Raw genomic sequence first — 18847 nt, 5'->3', positions numbered from 1 at the left:
CTGTGATCTTCTAAGCTTTTGATAAAATTGATCTCTCAGTATTGTTAAAAAAAATTGATAAGCATAGGCCTGTTTATGGCTATGTCATATCTATCAAATCGACAAAAAATTGTTTGATTAAGATTCAAGCAACTTCAGTTCAGTGCCTCTTGAAGTTAGTTGCAGTGTTCCACTGGAATCATTTCTGTGGCCCCTCCTAATTGTTTGATTTATTAATGACTTACACTCTTTCTTTGCCTATTAACCTTGTAGTTTTTTTTGCTGACTATAGTTTCTATGACTATGTGACCCATGAGAGAGAGATATCCTTCTAAATGCAAGTTCCTCACTATTCTGCTTCCCAAGTTCACAATTAACCTCCGAATTCAAATAAATCAACTATTTCTCCCACCCCATTTAAAATAAAACTGTGTCATCTGATAAAAAGCAAGATGGATTATGGTGTTAATGAGTTTTTTATGACAATCTGTGAATGTAATCTTTTTGCTATTAGCATCTCAGATGTTTTTATGCATCATCTCTTTTCTTATTGTTTTCCTCATCCTCTTAGATTTCATGACAGTAACTTTTGATGGATTCATCTGCTATGTGTGCATTGCAATGCAACAATGTCAGAGTATAGAAATCATTCGCCTTGACCAGCATTTGAACCCGGATCAGTGATTCTGTTGAGAGTTCATTTTCTTTAATGTGTCAATGGAATGAGTTTATTACTGATGAGTTCGATGTCAAGTGATCTCATAAACTTAAGGATATTATTATTTTTTAAATCATTTACCGATTTTCATTTCAAGCTTTCCTCCCCCTTAAATTTTCTTTAATCATCAATGTAGTTGTACGTACTTAAAAAAGGAGGTACAATGTTCAAAGGTAATACCAATCTTATATTCTACCAGCGTAAAAAAAATAAGGTGAAACAAATAGTACATTAATGAATAAATTATGGGTTTCAGTTGGGCAGATTTAGGTCATGAAGCTAATAAACTTCTCTCCTTGGTGAGCACATGATGTAAAATAATTTTAATTCCAATTTCATTGGATTACTGACATTACCTTTCCATAATCTGTATCCTTCGCAGAGCTTGAGGAGGCCAAAAAGGCATCTGAGGCACAAGCTGGTCAAGTGTCAGCAACATCCCCAGCATCGGCAGCTGGTGGGGTAATTGAAGTCACTTCGCCCACCACTTCTCCTTCGGCATCTGGGAGAGTACAACAGCCAGGCGCCACTCCTGACTATGCAGTTGGTCTCACAGCAACTAATCCTCCGACTCCAGCTCCTCCACCTGCCTCTTATGCTCCACCCTCCACACCACAGCCCATACTACCAGCCACTCCTTCGTCTTCCACACCAGGTAATTTATTAAAAGGTTTACAATCGCAATGGTCACATATAGTGCCAGAAAAAATTACTGAATGTGGGGGTCTTCGTTTATAAACAGTGTTAATCTGTTATCAAAATAGCAAAACTTTCTCTGGTATTCTCCAGAATCTGATAACTGTAGGTCATACCTTAGTGAAATTCACTGTCCATAATAATCCTTATTTCAAATTAATGTTGCTTACAAAATCTTGTGAAATAATGAACAATTAATTTGCTGTTAGTGCATTTTCATCAAACCTTAAACAATTCTGTTGTTCCGATTACAATCTCAAATCATTCCAAATATTCTCCAGTAAGTTTAATTTTAAGGTGTTATGGATGATTATAAAAGAAATAATGGTTTTTATGAAAAAAGAATAGATTTCCTTGCCGGATTTTGAATCACAGTTTCCTTTGTTTTATCACATGTGGGAAACGATGATTATTCCCAAATGTAAAACAGGAACATGAAAAATATGTCCATCGTAAAAAATGAAAACTAGGTAATATGCATGATGATAAATCAAAAAAGTGACTTATTTGACTTTTTAATGAAAAATCTAAGACTTGACCACCAATAATAAGCTGTGGATATTTATGGCATACATTGGGTACTTTCATTTCAAATAAGACATTGAGATCTGATATTGTGTTTCTCACAAGGAAAGTTCTCCTTCATCCTTGAGTATAGAAGTTAATCATCCACAAATCTGACTGAAAATTTGCCTGGGTAGAAGCAGTAATGAACACTACAGCTTATGTATGTGAAATTACAGATTATGAGTAAATGAATCATCTCAAATTCTGCATTTTTCCTTATAATATTTGTAGGAAATTATTTGTTATCATTACTTGCATTTTTTATTGTTTTCATGACATTACATTACATTATCAACTAGTCAGTCAGTCTAAGTCGTGAAATTAATATTTGGTAATGTAACAATTCATCTGAGTATTATATACTTTTTTGAATGAGAACATTTTGGTTAGTATACATTCTATTGCATGAATTATTTTTCTCGCTAGTTCCAGGTACTTATAATTACAGTGAACTCTCAATTATCTGTGTGCAAATTATCCATTTTGCAGTTATTACGTGCTACATTATTCCCAGCACCTCAAAAGTTTAATAAAATTCTAATTGTAAATATAATTAAAGGCTTTGAAACTCCGGTGTACTTTTTTTTAAATACAAAATTGAAATACCTCCGCTTTCTTTAAAAAAACTTGAGGGGGACTTGAACCTTCCAGGTATTCAATGGTCAGCAGACGAGGTCACGGTGGAGGGTGGGAAGGCCCAAGAAATCGTTAGTCGTCTTATAAATGAGGAGGGTTTTGTACAAATGGTGGAAAAACCCACGCGCGGGAGAAACATCCTCGACGTCATACTTGTGAGACCGAAAAAGTGGGTAAGGGAAGTCGATGTCCTTCCGGGAATAAGTGACCATTCAGCTGTGCGTATGTATCTAAACTGGGAGAGGGCTCAGTATAAGGGGCTAGTAAACAAAAAGATAGTTTGGCAATATAAACGTGGTGATAGGGAAGGGTTCCAGACCTTTTTAAGGGAAAGGTATTTGCAATGGGTAAGTGGTGGGCAGAATGTAGAAGAAATCTGGAAAACATTTAAGGGGATAATGGAGGAGGGATTAAATAAATTTGTCCCGGAAAAAATTCTTAAAGAAAATACTGATCCAGAGTTCTACAACCGCAAAATTAGATCCTTGAAGAAAAAACTGAGAGTGATTCACGAAAAACGGAATGAGAGCCGGAATGGCTCATAATTTACAAAAAATTAGTTCGTGAATTGTATAGAGAAAAGAAAATAGCCAAAGATAGTTTTTTGCAGAAAATAATCGGGATAGATAATGGAAATAAATTTTACAAGTACCTCCGGAGGAGGAAAGACAACAGGGAAAACATAGCAGCTTTAAAAAAAGAGGATGGAACACTAATCGTTGATGATAAGGAAAAGGCTAATGCGTTTAATAATTGGTATGCAAGTGTATTTAAGGTTATGGTTAATAAAAAGGATCCTGTAGATACATCTCTGAGTCAACTAGGAGGCGAAAAAATATTAAATACCAAAAGTATTAAAACGACGAGCGCAGAAATTTATTAAAAAAATTATGAAAATGAGGGCAAATAAATCAAAAGGGCTGGATGGTATCTCAATTGACTTGCTTAAATTGGGTGGTAGTGTAGTTTCAAATTATATAAATCATTTATTCAATGTTACCTTAAACAATAATGCCCTGCCAAATGCTTGGAAGGAGGCATATGTTACGCCAATTTTCAAAGGAGGAGATAAGGCACTAGTAGATAATTATAGACCGGTAAGCTTGACATCAGTTGTATGCAAGCTATTAGAAAAGATAATGGCTGATTATCCCTGGAAATTGTGGGAGAGTGAGAATTGGTTGTATAGTCGCCAATACGGTTTTAGAAAAGGGCACTCTTGCGAAACTCAGCTATTAGGGTTCTGCCAAGAAATGTTCGACTCTATGGATGCGGGAATAGAAGTGGATGCTATAATAGTCGACCTGTCAAAAGCCTTTGACAAAGTTGACCACGATCGCCTAATGCTTAAGATGGGCCAATTGCCCCTACACACACATGGAAGAGTAATCTCTTGGGTCAGAAATTTCATGGAAGGTCGAACACAAAGGGTCAAATTAGGAGAAGTGTATTCTGAAAAAAACAAGGGTAACATCGGGAGTCCCACAAGGAAGTGTACTTGGCCCGCTCTTGTTTTTAATATATATAAATGATCTCCCAATAAATATTAATTCTCAGATAAGACTTTTTGCAGACGACTGTATTATCTACTGGAAAGTCGAAAATGACAGAGACCGTGACAAACTTCAAAGGGACATTAATAAAATGGCAGATTGGGTGACAAAAAATGGGATGGATATTAATGTTAGCAAATGCAAATCCATCACTTTTAGCAATAAGGTAAATGGAAACAATAGGGAATATAAATTCTCAGAAAATGTCATTCCTAGAAGTGATACTTGCAAATACTTAGGTGTATATTTAACTAAGGACTTAGGGTGGGGACTAAATGTGGAGTACGTCTATAAGAAAGCTTTCAAAACTCTTCATTGGGTGATGAGAAACCTCAAAGGGAGCGTCAGAGCAACCAAGGAGAAGGCCTATCAGACCCTAGTAAGACCAATTTTAGAGTACGCTTCTCTTGTATGGGACCCTCATGAAGAAGGTCATATTAAAAAACCGGAAAAGGTGCAAAGAAAGGCTGCCCGATATGTACTGGGGAAGCATAGGAGGATGGAGAGTGTGTCTGACATGCTAGAAACGCTAGGCTGGGAACCTCTAGAAACTAGAAGGAAAGTAAGCAGACTTTGTGGAATGTTCCGAATTTTGAAGGGGGAGAAAGCTTGGGCAGATCTTAGGAAAGAGGCAGGGAACCCAAATTTTATAGGCAGAAATGATCACAAATTTAAGGTAAAATGCCGGGCACAGAGAACAAATAAAAAAAAATTTTCTTTTCTAAATAGAACAATTGTTGAGTGGAACACCTTACCTGCAAAAATATTCGAGCCCTTTCCTAACAGAGTGTATACTTTTAAGAATAGATGTAAGGCATATATGTAATAATTTGATTGATGTGTGGTGTATTGTATTATATGTAATAGCTTAATTTTTTTTTAATTTATCTTTTTTTTTCTTGCTGATTAATGGTTGTAAATGGGATGGGGATTCACTTGTTTTGTTAAAGAGATTTGTGTGTTGAAGTCTGGTTTTATGTATTATCTTTTACGATTATTTGGGACTTGTGTGCCACCTGACAATGTCTATCAGCACATGTGTATTTTTAATAATAATAATAAATATTAAATAAAAAAATTAATTTCACAACATCAAAAGTTGTCCGCAGTATTTAATGCTTTGATGTAAATATTTTTGTACTTTTCCATTATCATTTCCCTTGCGTTCTTTAGCTCTGAGAATTCCATATTCTCCATTTAGGCATGTAAATACATTCTTCTTCATATCTCGATTTTTTTAAGCGCACTTTTATCAGTCCTGTTTGTACCATATTTTCTACATTAATTTTTTCTCTACGTCTGTATTTTAATTGATCTTTTTTCAGATGATTCCACATCAGCAACAACCACTCCTACAGAAGCTAATATTAAGACTGAATCCACCACCCCTGGCGCACCAACAACAACCAGAATTGTCAGTGGCATGCTAGAACAGGCACAGCCAAGCTATGTTCCCCAGGTTACTACAGTGACATTACAGGTACCTATTTAACATTGAATTAACCTATGTATATTCATTATTGGTGCTAGGTGTAAATCTGATTCACAATAATTCATTTTAGTTATAAAATTTTAAGTATGGCAACATTTGCTAAATGCTGATATAATTTCCTGTTGCAATCCATCCAATGTAGATGCTTCTGAAAATGCTAATTGTGGGAAAAGGAGAATTTCCACCTCATGTACTTTGTTACTAAATCATTGTTTATAGCATCATCATTACAAATAGCATCAACTGGAATTGTTTTTTTACAATCAACATGAAATCCTGCCTTCCTGGAGCAATTGTATATTGTAGAATCCTTAACTTGCTTATAAGCTGATGATATGTAATGTAAAGCATCCAGTACATTCAATTTTATTGCCATATTATTTGATTAACTGTATATTTCTCAAGTGTACATTTGGTGGATGAGTGGGACCTGATCAATAAGCAGCAGAATTTTCCTTTTCTGAAGTAATAAATCTTTGCAATTTGCTGTGAATCTATTGGGGAAAATTGTTACATATTTGACCTAGGACGCACATAAGATTCTTTGGTGTTCAAACCCTGGTGGCTGAACTCACTTCCATCTGCATTTATGATTAAGAAGAGTTTTTTTGCCTAGCACCCGTTCAAAAATAACCCTGTCTCGTTTGTATTTAAAACATCTTGAGGGCCAGAGCCTTCAAGAAGTTTATCAAATTCTGACACCTTCCACCGAATTAATCACAATGTCAACCCTTCTGCTTTCACCTCACACAGTCTTGTATACAAGATTGTGCCTATTTTCAAACCTATCTAACCAACCATGGCACACTGTGAAGTCTTTGATTTCCAATATGGTAGAATGTGCAGTACTTTTCCCCTTATAAAATTACCATTCACGGGGATATTTCACAATCTTTCTATTAAAAACCACTCTTTCAGCAATTCTTCATTCTTGTAATACTTGGCAAATTTTCTTTTTATAGAGAAATGTCCACATTGGTCCATGTCTCTGAAACGAATCATGATTTTTCACTATTTTGTTCAGTGTAGAGGCCTGAAATCTTAGTTGTTACACTGGATCAATACAGATTCCATCATGGGAATAAACCTGTTCCAGAATTTTTATTTAGCCCTTAATTTAAAATGTTAAATCAGCCATTTTATGTGCAGACCATGCAAAACTGGAGTTGGACTGGGAGAGTAGGGAAAAATGGAAGAGGAATATATAGAATGATTGATTAGTCTCTGCAAGTATTTTTAATGCCATCAAGTTGTTGTTCCATTTTTATATCATCAATCTCTAGAATTGAAAAGTACCCATGGACAGATTTAGCTGGAGCATTTCCTGTGCTAAATACAAAGATGTATGATGAAATATATAGAAGTATATAAGTGTAAAGAAATATGATGTGCTCCCTTTTACATAATCATAATACATAGTTTAGAAGAGCATTGATAAGATAATCAGTGGTAACAAAGCTGTTTGTCCTTGTCTAAATGACAGTGAGAACTCATTCTTGCTGTCAAAATCAGATTTAAATTATAATGAATCATATTTGCTAATCAAAAGAAAAGTTTAATTTTTGTTAACAGTATTTTGTTTAATATTACATTTTGTTGAAAATGTGTGTCCCAACCATTTTCGTCTGTATATTAACTGTGGTCATCCTAAATATGTAAAGTTAAGGAAGATGCCTTTGCTTTTTGTAATATCATCATAATTGACTCTAGTCCAATTCACGGAAAAAATTTCTTGAGCTTTTTTCTTTTTTCCCTGTGTGCATGTCCCCAAGGCCACTCCTGGACAGCAGCAAACCCAAAGGGTATTGCTGGCTACTCCTGTTGGTGTTGTTGGAGCTGGAGGACTGCAGAAGGTTGCTGCAGGAACCGTAGTTGGTACTGTTCTAGCTCGAGCGCCTGGTGGTGCCATGAATTCAGCAACTGTCACTGGAATTCTAAATCCAACTGGTGCTGGAGGGCAGATGCAATTGATACAGCTTAAGCCAAACCAGCAGGTTTGTTTCAGTGGAATTTAATGTAATTTTAGATACAGATTAAGCCATATTAGAGAGGCAGCAAAAAGTCAGTTGGCCAATTGCCTAGTTCTGATTAATCAGTATATTTCTTACCTACTTAGAGTAATTTTAAATTGACATTGCACGACCAATTTTCCATTGCCCAATTGTATCATGGGTGGATTATGCATTGGTCGCAGATAGAGATAATGGTTGGTATGAATGAACTTGAATGGTTACTCTTAGTCTCCCTACTGATAAAGAAAATATAGAGTAGGGGTTTAAGAATTGACTGTTAAAGTAAAATGTTTATTTTAAAGAAAAAACCTTTAGTGGACTCCCAAAGACAAACAGTATGTTGAACCTATTGAAGGGAATCAACAAATCAATCTCTCATTTCATCACTTTGTTATACTTGGTCTCTGATGCAGCACAAAACCCTCACCTTGTCACTATTTGATAATGCACCACCCTCTATTTAACATCTACTATTAGAAAATACTTTTTTATGCACTCTACGTTCCTTTTGTTTAATCAAAATGAAGTATGATAGTCTCCATCTCTCAAAAGCCTTATATGTATGCCAAAAGCCATAAATTCAGCTATCACACAGCTTTTTAGGTGTCCTACCGGTTAAGGTAGGTTTTTGGATGGACAAAATTACTAATTCAACAATTTGTGACCCCCAGCAAAACACAACATCCCACTCTGCATCAGGTCCCTCTTCATCTCTGAGTACTTTCTTACTCCCTTCATCCCGTCCAACATCCCTATGGTGTTCCTTCCCTTTCCTCGTTTGCCTAACATTCTCCCCTCAATTACAGTCTTCAACATCCCGCTGCCGGTCAATACCCCCCTTCAGCCACTTTTCCTGCCTCCATAGGATTTCTCCCAACAAACCCCACTCTTCGCCCACCATACCAAGTACTTCCTCATTTGTTTTCTTCTCTGTCCTTTTCACCTTCTCCATTCTTCTCCACACCCACATTTCAAAAGCCTCAAGTCTACGTCCATCCTCCTGCTTCAATGACCACGTTTCCGCGCCGTACATAGCTACGCTCCGTATCAAAGTTTTTACGAGTGTTTTCTTAACATCCTTACTCAACGTCCCTCTCATCAACTACCTCCTCCTTGTGAAAGCCTCTTTGCCTAACTCAATTCTTCTCCTTACGTCCCTACTACTTTCACCGTGTTGGTCCAAAACACTTCCGAGATACGTAAACTGTTCTACCTGCTCTAGTTTTTGCCCTCCTATTTTAATGTTTAGCTTAGCCTCTTTCTTTCTAGAAAATCGAAAAACCTTCGTTTTATTAATATTGATTTTCATCCCATACCTGTGGCAGTGAATTTTCAATTCACTCAGCAATGCTTGCAACCCCTTGGCTGACTGACAAACTAAAGCTTGGTCATCAGCAAACCTAACTGATTTTACGAATTCCCCGCCTACCTTCATTCCTACCTCAAGTCCATCCCATGCCTCTTTGATCATTTCCTCTGCATACAGGTTGAACAGCAACGGTGATAATGGGCAACCCTGCCTCACACCTCTTCCTAACACTGCCCATCCGGACTCCCCGTTTCCCACCCGCACCTGAGCAGTCTGAGACATGTACAGGTTGCGGATTAGCCTCCTTTCCCTCCAATCTATTCCTATCACACAGCATAGGATGAATTTTGGCAAACTTGAGCAACCTACAGAATTATCTCACTGACAAAGGAGTGCTGGATTGACAGATCAAAGTTTCTTTTTATGTATGGGAGCATGTGCTCACAAGTTCAGCAGGTGCTCTTGGATGGAGAAGCTGCTTCTTTACTGAGCAGTGCCTAATTCAGATGAACTGGAGCACCTGAAGCAAAAACTTGAGAAAATAGTTAGCACTTAGATTTATTGGTACCATTCTGTTCTCTTCAACCCTCTACTGTTCTTTCTCCTCTCTCCAGTATGTTCACATATAATGATATTTTATCCATGTATAAGTTTTTCCTACTGCACTCAAGTAATTTACTCACTGCAGGCACTTTTAAGTGTATAGTTACACTGTGATTGGTCTTTTAAAATATTACTCCATAGTAGTATGATCCGAACAAGAAACTTCATATGCTTCTCCAGTTAGTGTCATATGCTTTTTTTCGCTTGAGAAGGAATAAAATAATAGAATTTGATGCCTAATAGCTGTAAATTTATTCAGAAAACATTGACTAAATTAACATTGAATTATCAAAATTGGCCATGGGAAATTCAAACAGAAGAGTATGTACTTCTACATAATCTTTATTTTTCCTTTAGTTTTAAATTTTAGTACTTCTTTATTGTTTTTAGCTGCTGGAGTAAAATCCCTAGAAACTTAATAAATAAATTAGTTAGAATTAATTAAATAGAATATATGTGTGTGCACTTACGACAAGCAATGGGCACTGTTGATCACAATTGGGAGTGTTTATATGTATTCCAGATTTTATTTTTCTTTTATTTTTTATTGTAATTATGTGGTCCCTCTTGTGGGAATAAAATCCTTGTAAACCATGAGTTCATGTGTATGTGCTACTCATTATTGTCACTGTATACTTATAAATATTATTGGGATAGTGTTTTTTTATAAGTGTTCCTAATTTTCCAAATTTAATTAAACTTGAATATCGTCATTAAATTCTAACATTCTTAACCCCTTTGTATTCACCAGGGGTATAGCATTTATTTTTACCATCCCTGATATGTTCTTTGATTATCTCATTTGTACTTTATTTGTTTACAGCTAACCCAGATATGTATTCAGCAGCCTTCCAATCAAGCTCAGGTTGTTCAGCTGGCGACAACAGTTCCTCCTACTGGTGTGACAGCTACCAACGTAATAGTTACAGGAACTCCTTCAATGCCTGCCTCTCAGACAACAGTGGTTTCTGCCCCAGCAACTGTTGGTGCACAGGCAGTGACCACTCAGCGGAAAAGTTTGGCTCTTTCGGTATGAATTTTTTAATCTTATACCCAAAATACATATGAGTTAGTACATATCTAATACAGAGGACTCACATTAGGTAGTTTTTGGGTAGCATTTCTCCTTGTTAGCAAATCTATTTTTTCTGTTCACAACTCTCATAGGTCATTATATTAGCTCTAATGGGCACCTATTTTGTACATTTGACTGAAGACCAAAACTTAAATTTATCCATGCATAAGTAGGCAATCCAGAGGCAGCACATGAAATAAAGTGTCAAAAAAGATACTTTTTTGTGTAAAAAGATCAAAATTACTAAATACCGTATTTCATATAGCTAAGAAATGTTCTTATATGTAGTAACACTCTTTTATTATGCCTCAAACACATGCAAAATGTAATTATTGCAACAAATGTGTCACAAAATTTCTGGACATACTAAAATATTTTTTGGTGACAAAATATGATATTTTAATTGTACAGGTCCCCTATTTCTGTATTGTTAGTGAAAATTTGTTAACCTGGATTGGCAAAAATAATCATAATTAAAGTATAAAAATTTAAGAATTACTACCTTGATCAAAAATTTCCCGGAATTTATTCAGAAAATTAAAAATACAAGTTTATTCATCTAAATCTATATTGTCCCCTTCAAAGTAATCCCCATCGACTGCAACACACTTATGCCAGCGCTTGATCCAATCCTCGAAACATTTTTTATATTCGGTTTTCGGTATGTCCATCAGTGCTTCCTGCGATTTTTCCATTACTTCCTCTCGGCTGCTAAAACGCGTTCCCCGTAATGGTTTTTTAACTCAATTGAACAGAAAGAAGTCACAGGGAGCCAAATCAGGTGAATTCGGTGGCTGTTGGATGGTATTTGTTGCATTTTTCGTCAAAAAATTACGAATAATGATAGCACTGTGCGACGGTGCGTTATCATGGTGCAAAATCCACGAGTTTTCTGCCCACATTTCTGGTCTCTTTCGGCGAATTGCTTCACGCAAACGTCTCATAACGCCCAAATAATACTCTTTGTTTACTGTCTGGCCTTCTGGCAAAAATTAATGATGCACTACACCGTTATAATCCATGAAAACCGTCAGCATTGCCTTCTTTTTTGACTGAAAACGACGTGGTTTTTTGGTCTCGGCTCATTTGGTGAACGCCATTCACTTGCCTGATGTCTGGATTGCGTGTCGTACTCATAAACCCACGTCTCGTCTCCAGTAATGATCCTTTTGATGAATGTGGGATCGGATTCAGCCTCGCAAATCATGTCTTTTGCGACGTCAACACGGTCTCTTTTTTGCATGAAATTGAGGTCTTTTGGCACCAACTTTGCTGCTACACGACGGAAACCCAAATCATTAACCACAATGTCTTGGGCGGATCCATAGGCAATGTTCAAGTCCTCCGCTATTTCTCTGATGGTTAATTTGCGGTTATTGACCAACATTTCTTTTACTTTATCAATTTTTTCACCGACTTTCGATGTCGATGGTCTGCCACTGGTAAACGACCGTTTTTTTTAGAGAATCGTTGCCGAAACACTTTTCCAACATTTCCAACGTCCGTGCGCCACTAAATCCGTTTTTTACGCAAAATTTAATACAAGTTCGTTGTTGCAAATTTAAATCCATTTCTGCAATTGTAAAAAATCGCCAACACACACAGAGATAGATGTACTCTTGGCCACGTAACTTTTGCAAATGTCAAGTTATGACATTAAGATTTAAAGGGAATATCAACAACAGATGTACCAATTTAACAAAAAAAAACAGAACTCAAATCGGAACGATGGGAGCGCCACACGGTGGTTATTCCGGGAACTTTTTGATCAAGGTAGTATATCACTTTTTGTGTAACCCTACTCAGTCATTTTACTCTTATTATTGTGTATACTTATTATTGTGTAACCCTACTCAGCCATATGAAATTGCCAATTATTTCATAGTAAAGCTTTTCAATTAACTTTTATTTTGCCCAAAGCAACTGCTCAACATGCCTTTTTGCACTTCATTTATCATTTGGAACCAAGATTACTTCTGTCCATTTTTTCAGCTACAAAGAAACCTGGGAATTGCTTTAGTCAAACCTTTTTCTCCCACCCTGGTTCACCTGAACTAGTAAATTTACCATTTACTATCTGCTCTGACAATTCTGACCCTAAAGCATGTATAATGGTAGATGTTTTGTGAAGCCTGGTTTTTAATTTTTTTATTCTTCTTGCATAATGCATATGAAATTAATATTTTTAAGCAATTGTTTAGAAAACAGCTTTCTTAAAAAATGTACAATATGCCTTTCATTCATGTTAGAGTATGTCATCATGTCCAATGCGTAATTCTACCTATGTCATTATTGTACACGTTTATCATTTATAAGTTTCCCTCATTCTAAATGCCTGGTCGGACACCAGGAAGTATTTTTCCTGTTCATTTTTTGGAAAGGAGGAGAAAAATATTTTTTTGTGATTTGTTTTTCCATTGCTATAGTATTAGGAATCACAATTCTATATTATCCTATAATACCAGGTCTGTTCAATGAAGAATGATCATTAATTATTTATTCATATAATTTATTTTGCAAAGATTTAATTGTATATTATGTTACTATCTCATTGTATAATGTACCTGAGTAACAGTTTCTTGGAAGTGACTACAGTATTGAGTCAGTGTTAGCCATTGCAAGGGCAAACATGTGCAATAAGCGTAAGTCTACTTCTGAGAATAAAAAATTCTTTCCACAAAGGTGTCTCTTTAAATGAGAGAACAGGAAGAAGGCACATGGCACTAAATGAGGATTACAGGGGGGGATGAAAATCACACTTTATCATTGATTTTTATGAGATTTATGGAAACAACATTTTCTGTGTGTGGCTGTGCATTATTGGATGCAGTGTCCAGCCTGTAGCTTTTAAATATAGCATCCTGTATGAAACCTTCAATCAACCATTATTATCAATTAAAATGGTTAAATTTCAGTTTCATTCTGTGCATTAAAAAGTCATATATGGCCACCTTTTTAGGTTGGGCCTTGCAATTCTATTATTTCCAATGAGAATATATTATATCTTTTATGAAAATAAATGAGATCATTTTAAAAACCAGTAATAGACAGTTATTGAAGTGGAATGAATCCTCTTTTGTGTTGTATCAAAGTGAGATATCAAACAATTTTTTTAATTTGTATTTAGTTTTTATGATTTTGATTTACTATGCAATGGCCAATATATATGGTAATTTACAGCCATGGCATTTATAGCCCAAATTTCAAAGTCAGTACGTTGGCCTGGAGCACTAAGAGGGTTAATAAGGATTAATCCTCACACAGGGGGATGTCTAATTTTATATTTCATGACACCACTACCACACATTATTTATAGTGTAATATTTTGAACATTGTGGTGTTCATTTTATCAAAATATTTTGTGTTATTAGCAATGCAACTATATCATAAACATTGGAGAAATTGTTGTTAAAATGACAAAGCGTAAATGCCTCCAAGATTTTGGCAAAAATTCTCAAATGAAACTTAAATATAGCATCTCTAGAGTATTAGCATTTTGAGCAAAAAAGAATTTTAAATGTTTCAGTTTTATATTTTTATTGTGCAGTTTTATTATGAATACAAATGCAGCACCCATGGGAAGTTCCATTACTTCAACCGTGTACTGCATATGCACTGTAAAATGAACTGTATGTGACCTTTTTTTCAGTCATATCTCTCTGCTGAAATTGTTTATTATTTTAGATACAAACATGACAGTGAAAAAAATACTTCTATTTATTAGTTGTTGTATTTTCCAAAAAAAATTATTTTCACATAGTTGTGTGGTATTCATGGTCCATTATTGAAGTCATTCTTAGTATAAATTAAACCACAAAATGACCTGGTTAATTTTTGTGCAGAACTTGGTACAGATGGAATTCATATATCCGCAGGACATGCTATGAACTTATTAATGATATTTATTTTGCTTTATGAAATTCAAAATGTAGCTAACGAGGAAGTAATTAGGTTCCTAAGATGGATAATATATTTTTCCATAATTAGTGATGGGTTGATAGATGAGAGCTGTCTGTTATAGATTGTTTTTCTTGTAAATTTATATCTACTAATAGATTCTCCTTATGCCAAGAAATTTTGAAACATAGTTTTATAAATGAATTTATGTTAATGAATGTATATTACTTTTTTCCATGACATTGATCAACTTCAATTTTTCAAATCCAATCTTCGATTTCATTTTTCAGAGAGAACAAATCTTGGAAGCCCAGGACATGTTCCGAAATGCAAACAAGGTCACAAGACCAGAGAAAGCTCTGATTCTTGGTTTTATGGCTGGTTCAAGAGGTAAGGTTTTTATTCTTTATTGTACATTTTTAAATTTTTTGCGGTAGTGGTAGGAGATTTTTATGATTCATTTATAGTATATTTAGTTGCTGAACATTAAGAAGGGCAGTTACATGAATCAACATGATAAAATGATACCAAAATGATTTCATTAACCAACTATTAAACTGTAAAAATCTGGTACAATGGAACCTTGCTTAGCGAGAAGCTCACTCAGAGAGTAATTTGCCTGGCAAGCAAAAAAATTGGTCCCAAAAATGGCTCACTTAATGAGCGACTTTTTGCATAATGAGGGACTAGGAAAGGGGAATACTCAGATTCATATAATGCCTGCTACTACAGTTTGTCTGTAGCTGTTGTTACGCTAGTATCTTAGCGTTGCTAGTTATCACACATTTTTCCAAACTTATTATTTGTGATTTTTTTGTGCATAGTTTAATAATATTTTGAGTCAGTAGTAAGCAACAGTTTCATTGAAAGTAGTTCCTGAAAAATGCCCTTTGATTTTGAATGAAAAATACGTGTAAAAAATGTCTCAACCAGTATTTTTCGTAAATTCTAGCCTGAAAAATCAGAATGCGTCTAATATGCTGATGCGTACATTTTATGCCCCAGGAAATTAGGTAAATGAGCTCATGGTGATTCCTTCCCATAAATGAAAGCTAACCTCTACTGGTTTCTTCATCTATATTTTTTTGACTGGTGTCATAGCACCTACCACAGGCCCTTATCATGAAATTCACTCTATTGTGTATTATAAATTAATCTCTCTTGAAATTCCAGACAATCCATGTCCCCATCTGGGAAAAATTGTTACCATCAAGTTAAGTGAAAACCAAGAAAATGTGCAGCAGCCTGACAATACATACTTGACTATGATGGTTGAAACGCACTTCCAAATGAATTACAATACAGGAGAGTGGAAGAGGATTAAAAAGTGTCGGAAGTTGGAAGAAGAAGCTCCAGCGTAGCATGCGAGTGCTTCCCTAAATAAGACTCAGAACTATTTTTCAGTGAGTTCACTGAATCTGTTTAGATGATGTTATTTTTTTAAGTTTAAGATGCCATACTCTGTTGGCAGCATGTGCATACTAGAAAGATCTTCTGCCAACATTGTAAAATATTGTCACTTAATTGCATTTATTATTGTGAAAATGATGTCGCAAATTATGGATTCATGCAAAATTATTTGTATCTATTGGATAAGTATATTTTTATTTTAATACTGAAGGTTTCTTCTTTAATTTAGGTCAATATCAAATCATGTTTGTCTGCAGTTTCTTAAGTGCTAAATTTGTGAACATTTCAAACATTACTAAGCATGCAAAGAGTTTACCTTGATTAATGTATCATTCAGATGTTTAATTATTTCGTTCATGTTTACAAATTCACCATCTCACTCACTTAGTGACACCACTTTTGTTGCAGCTTAATAGAATAAATATCATCCACTAACAGTTTGTGAAATAATTTGCTCATCTTAATGGTTATATAAAATGTTGAAAGTGATTCATTTAAATCCCCATCAAATTGTGGTTTAAGTCATTCTGTCCTGTACATTGCAGGATCTGTTGTTTCATAATTTTTAGGAAAAAGTATTTTTACCTCAAAATCATAATGCCATTTTTCATGTCATTTTTGCTGAGTGGATTTAAATGTTACAAATAATCAATGTCTTTATGTGTTCAACTTCTTACTTGCCTAGTATTAACCAACAGCTGACACCCACCCACCTTCTAGAATCAGTCAACCCACAACCTTCTAGTGTCAATCAACCCCAAATGTAATTGATATAGCCAGTGAGATTTCCATGTGGTGTTACTCTTGTGGAATAGTCCATAATAATATACTCCATTCCTTATAATCAATCCCCATTTTGTACTTGTTTTCTCCTTCTGTTACTCAGTCTTGCCTACATTAATTTTGTACTTTATGAGCAATTACTAATTATAAGAGGATCTCAGATGTAAAAAATGATAATAAATTGGCAGTTGTCCTATAGCAATCCTGAACAACTTGATGTAAGTGGATATCATAAATCAATTTTTTCTTATTTATGATTTAGCCTATTCATATGGTCCTTTTAAGGTTTTGAGGACTTGTCATCTTAGTTAGCATTTTGCTGTTTCACTTCTGCTTCCTAACTATTCTTCCTCAGGAATTCCTTCCCCTATTCCTCAATCCTCTTATTTTTAAAAAATTCAACTTTTTTGATTTAAAAATGTTCAGGTTTGAAAAATTATTCCAAGTTGTTGGCAACTCATTTCAATGTCTTAGTAAATGCCAATCAGTACATGCCACAGGATGAATACAACAAACAATATTTTGAAGAAATAAGCCTTCAAATTTAAGTGCCCAAATATCATCTGTTTGATGGAGACATTTTTTTGCTCTATATGTTACATTTGTTGGGAGAGTGCAAGTTGTAATGTGTGATATATTTGTTGTTGTTGCCTCGTTATGTTTATAGAATGTCATTGTTAAATGAAACTTAAACATTTTATTTAGATAAAACTCGATGCTTTCAAGTTCAGTGATTGGTAGGATAATTTTTTGCATTTCAATGCCTCTTTCATCTTGACGTGTGCTTAAGTTCAATTGAATATTTCCTTTTATGTTTTGTTTAGTGGCATCGATGTTAAAAGCATCTCTTGTTTTTGCAGGTTATGATACTTGATTTGGTTAAAGTTGGCCTTGGCAATGTTAGGTAATTTCATAATTTACATTATGATGATATTGCTTTATGGTTGGATCGTGTGGTGACATTTTTTTTAAGTGTCTACCATGAAATGCTTCTGTTCATATGTCAATCGCCACTAGTTGCCTTTACATTTGTGTGATATCAAGTTTTCCTTGTGGAGCTGGAATCAGTGTTAACCTTGTCATTCCATTAATGTACTTTCAACATTCATTTTAAAACCATGCTGCCATTGAAAACAATTGTGATAATTCAGTTGGTTACAAGATTTTATACCATGTCAAACTGTTGCCATTAATTAGTGTTTGTTCATTGTGAAACTTTGATTTTGTGAAAATATTAATTATGCACAGTGGTCAAAGTAGTTGTACAATTTATCTTTTAAAAACCATAAGATAATTGAATGAGGGGAATAATATCACCGTTTTCTGTATGCATTATAAAATTAATTTCTATTGAGTATTACTGTAATTGTTGGTATACATATATATATACATTTACATATACATATATATATATATATACATTTACATATATATATATATATATATATATATATATACATATATATTATATATATATACACATATATAAATAATATATATACATATATATTTATATATATATATATACATATATACATGATACATCATAGTGTATAAAGGCTGAACTGTGTAAAATCATTATCCAAGATTTCTTTTTCAATTATTTTGTTGATATTCTCCATCTTATAAAATGTTATATTTAATTATTGTTTAAACATTCGAACATAATTGACTCATTGAGCATAATTTCCCTTTGTTATTTGCTTGAATTCATGGTAGGATATTTTTTAAACTGATGGATTCCAATTACTACTACTTATATTTTGGCTATGTATATAATACATATTTTTATATATTGAATGGTGATGGTGTAAGTTAGCATTGGATATTTGCACAGTACAGTTTACAGAAAGTTTTTTTTCTTTGAAATGATATTTTTAATGCATTACAACTACCCCTGATGCTCATTTTTTTAAGACTCAATCCTCTTATACATGCCTATGTTTGTGTCTAGTCATTAAACTTTTGCTAATGGTTTTTGGAGTAACAGTGATTATCTTAAGATCTGAGCTAAGAGTTAGTACAAATGTTTGCTTTTTTTCATGACTTCACAATTTAGAATTTCACTAATTTCATCTTTCATAAGCTTTGTGATTAGATAGTTATAAGTATTTTGT

General features: G+C 34.4%; 1 protein-coding gene across 1 annotated transcript in view; it reads left to right on the top strand.

Annotated features, from left to right (window-relative positions):
• Positions 1-18079, top strand: part of Nelf-A (Negative elongation factor A) — a 24036-nt gene extending 5957 nt beyond the window's left edge. The window contains exons 6-11 of the mRNA XM_071584944.1: positions 1080-1352; positions 5475-5629; positions 7414-7635; positions 10389-10595; positions 14828-14927; positions 15711-18079. Of these exons, the coding sequence (XP_071441045.1) occupies positions 1080-1352; positions 5475-5629; positions 7414-7635; positions 10389-10595; positions 14828-14927; positions 15711-15898 (1145 nt within the window). The 3' untranslated portion in view covers positions 15899-18079. The remainder of the gene's footprint in view (positions 1-1079; positions 1353-5474; positions 5630-7413; positions 7636-10388; positions 10596-14827; positions 14928-15710) is intronic.
• Positions 18080-18847: the final 768 nt, after the last annotated feature.

The sequence above is a fragment of the Hetaerina americana genome, unplaced genomic scaffold, assembly GCF_022747635.1.
Source record: "Hetaerina americana unplaced genomic scaffold, ioHetAmer1.1.p SCAF_2, whole genome shotgun sequence".
Lineage (NCBI taxonomy): Eukaryota > Metazoa > Arthropoda > Insecta > Odonata > Calopterygidae > Hetaerina > Hetaerina americana.
Note: the sequence above shows the minus strand (reverse complement) of the source record. Positions and strands in the feature narration are given on the sequence as shown.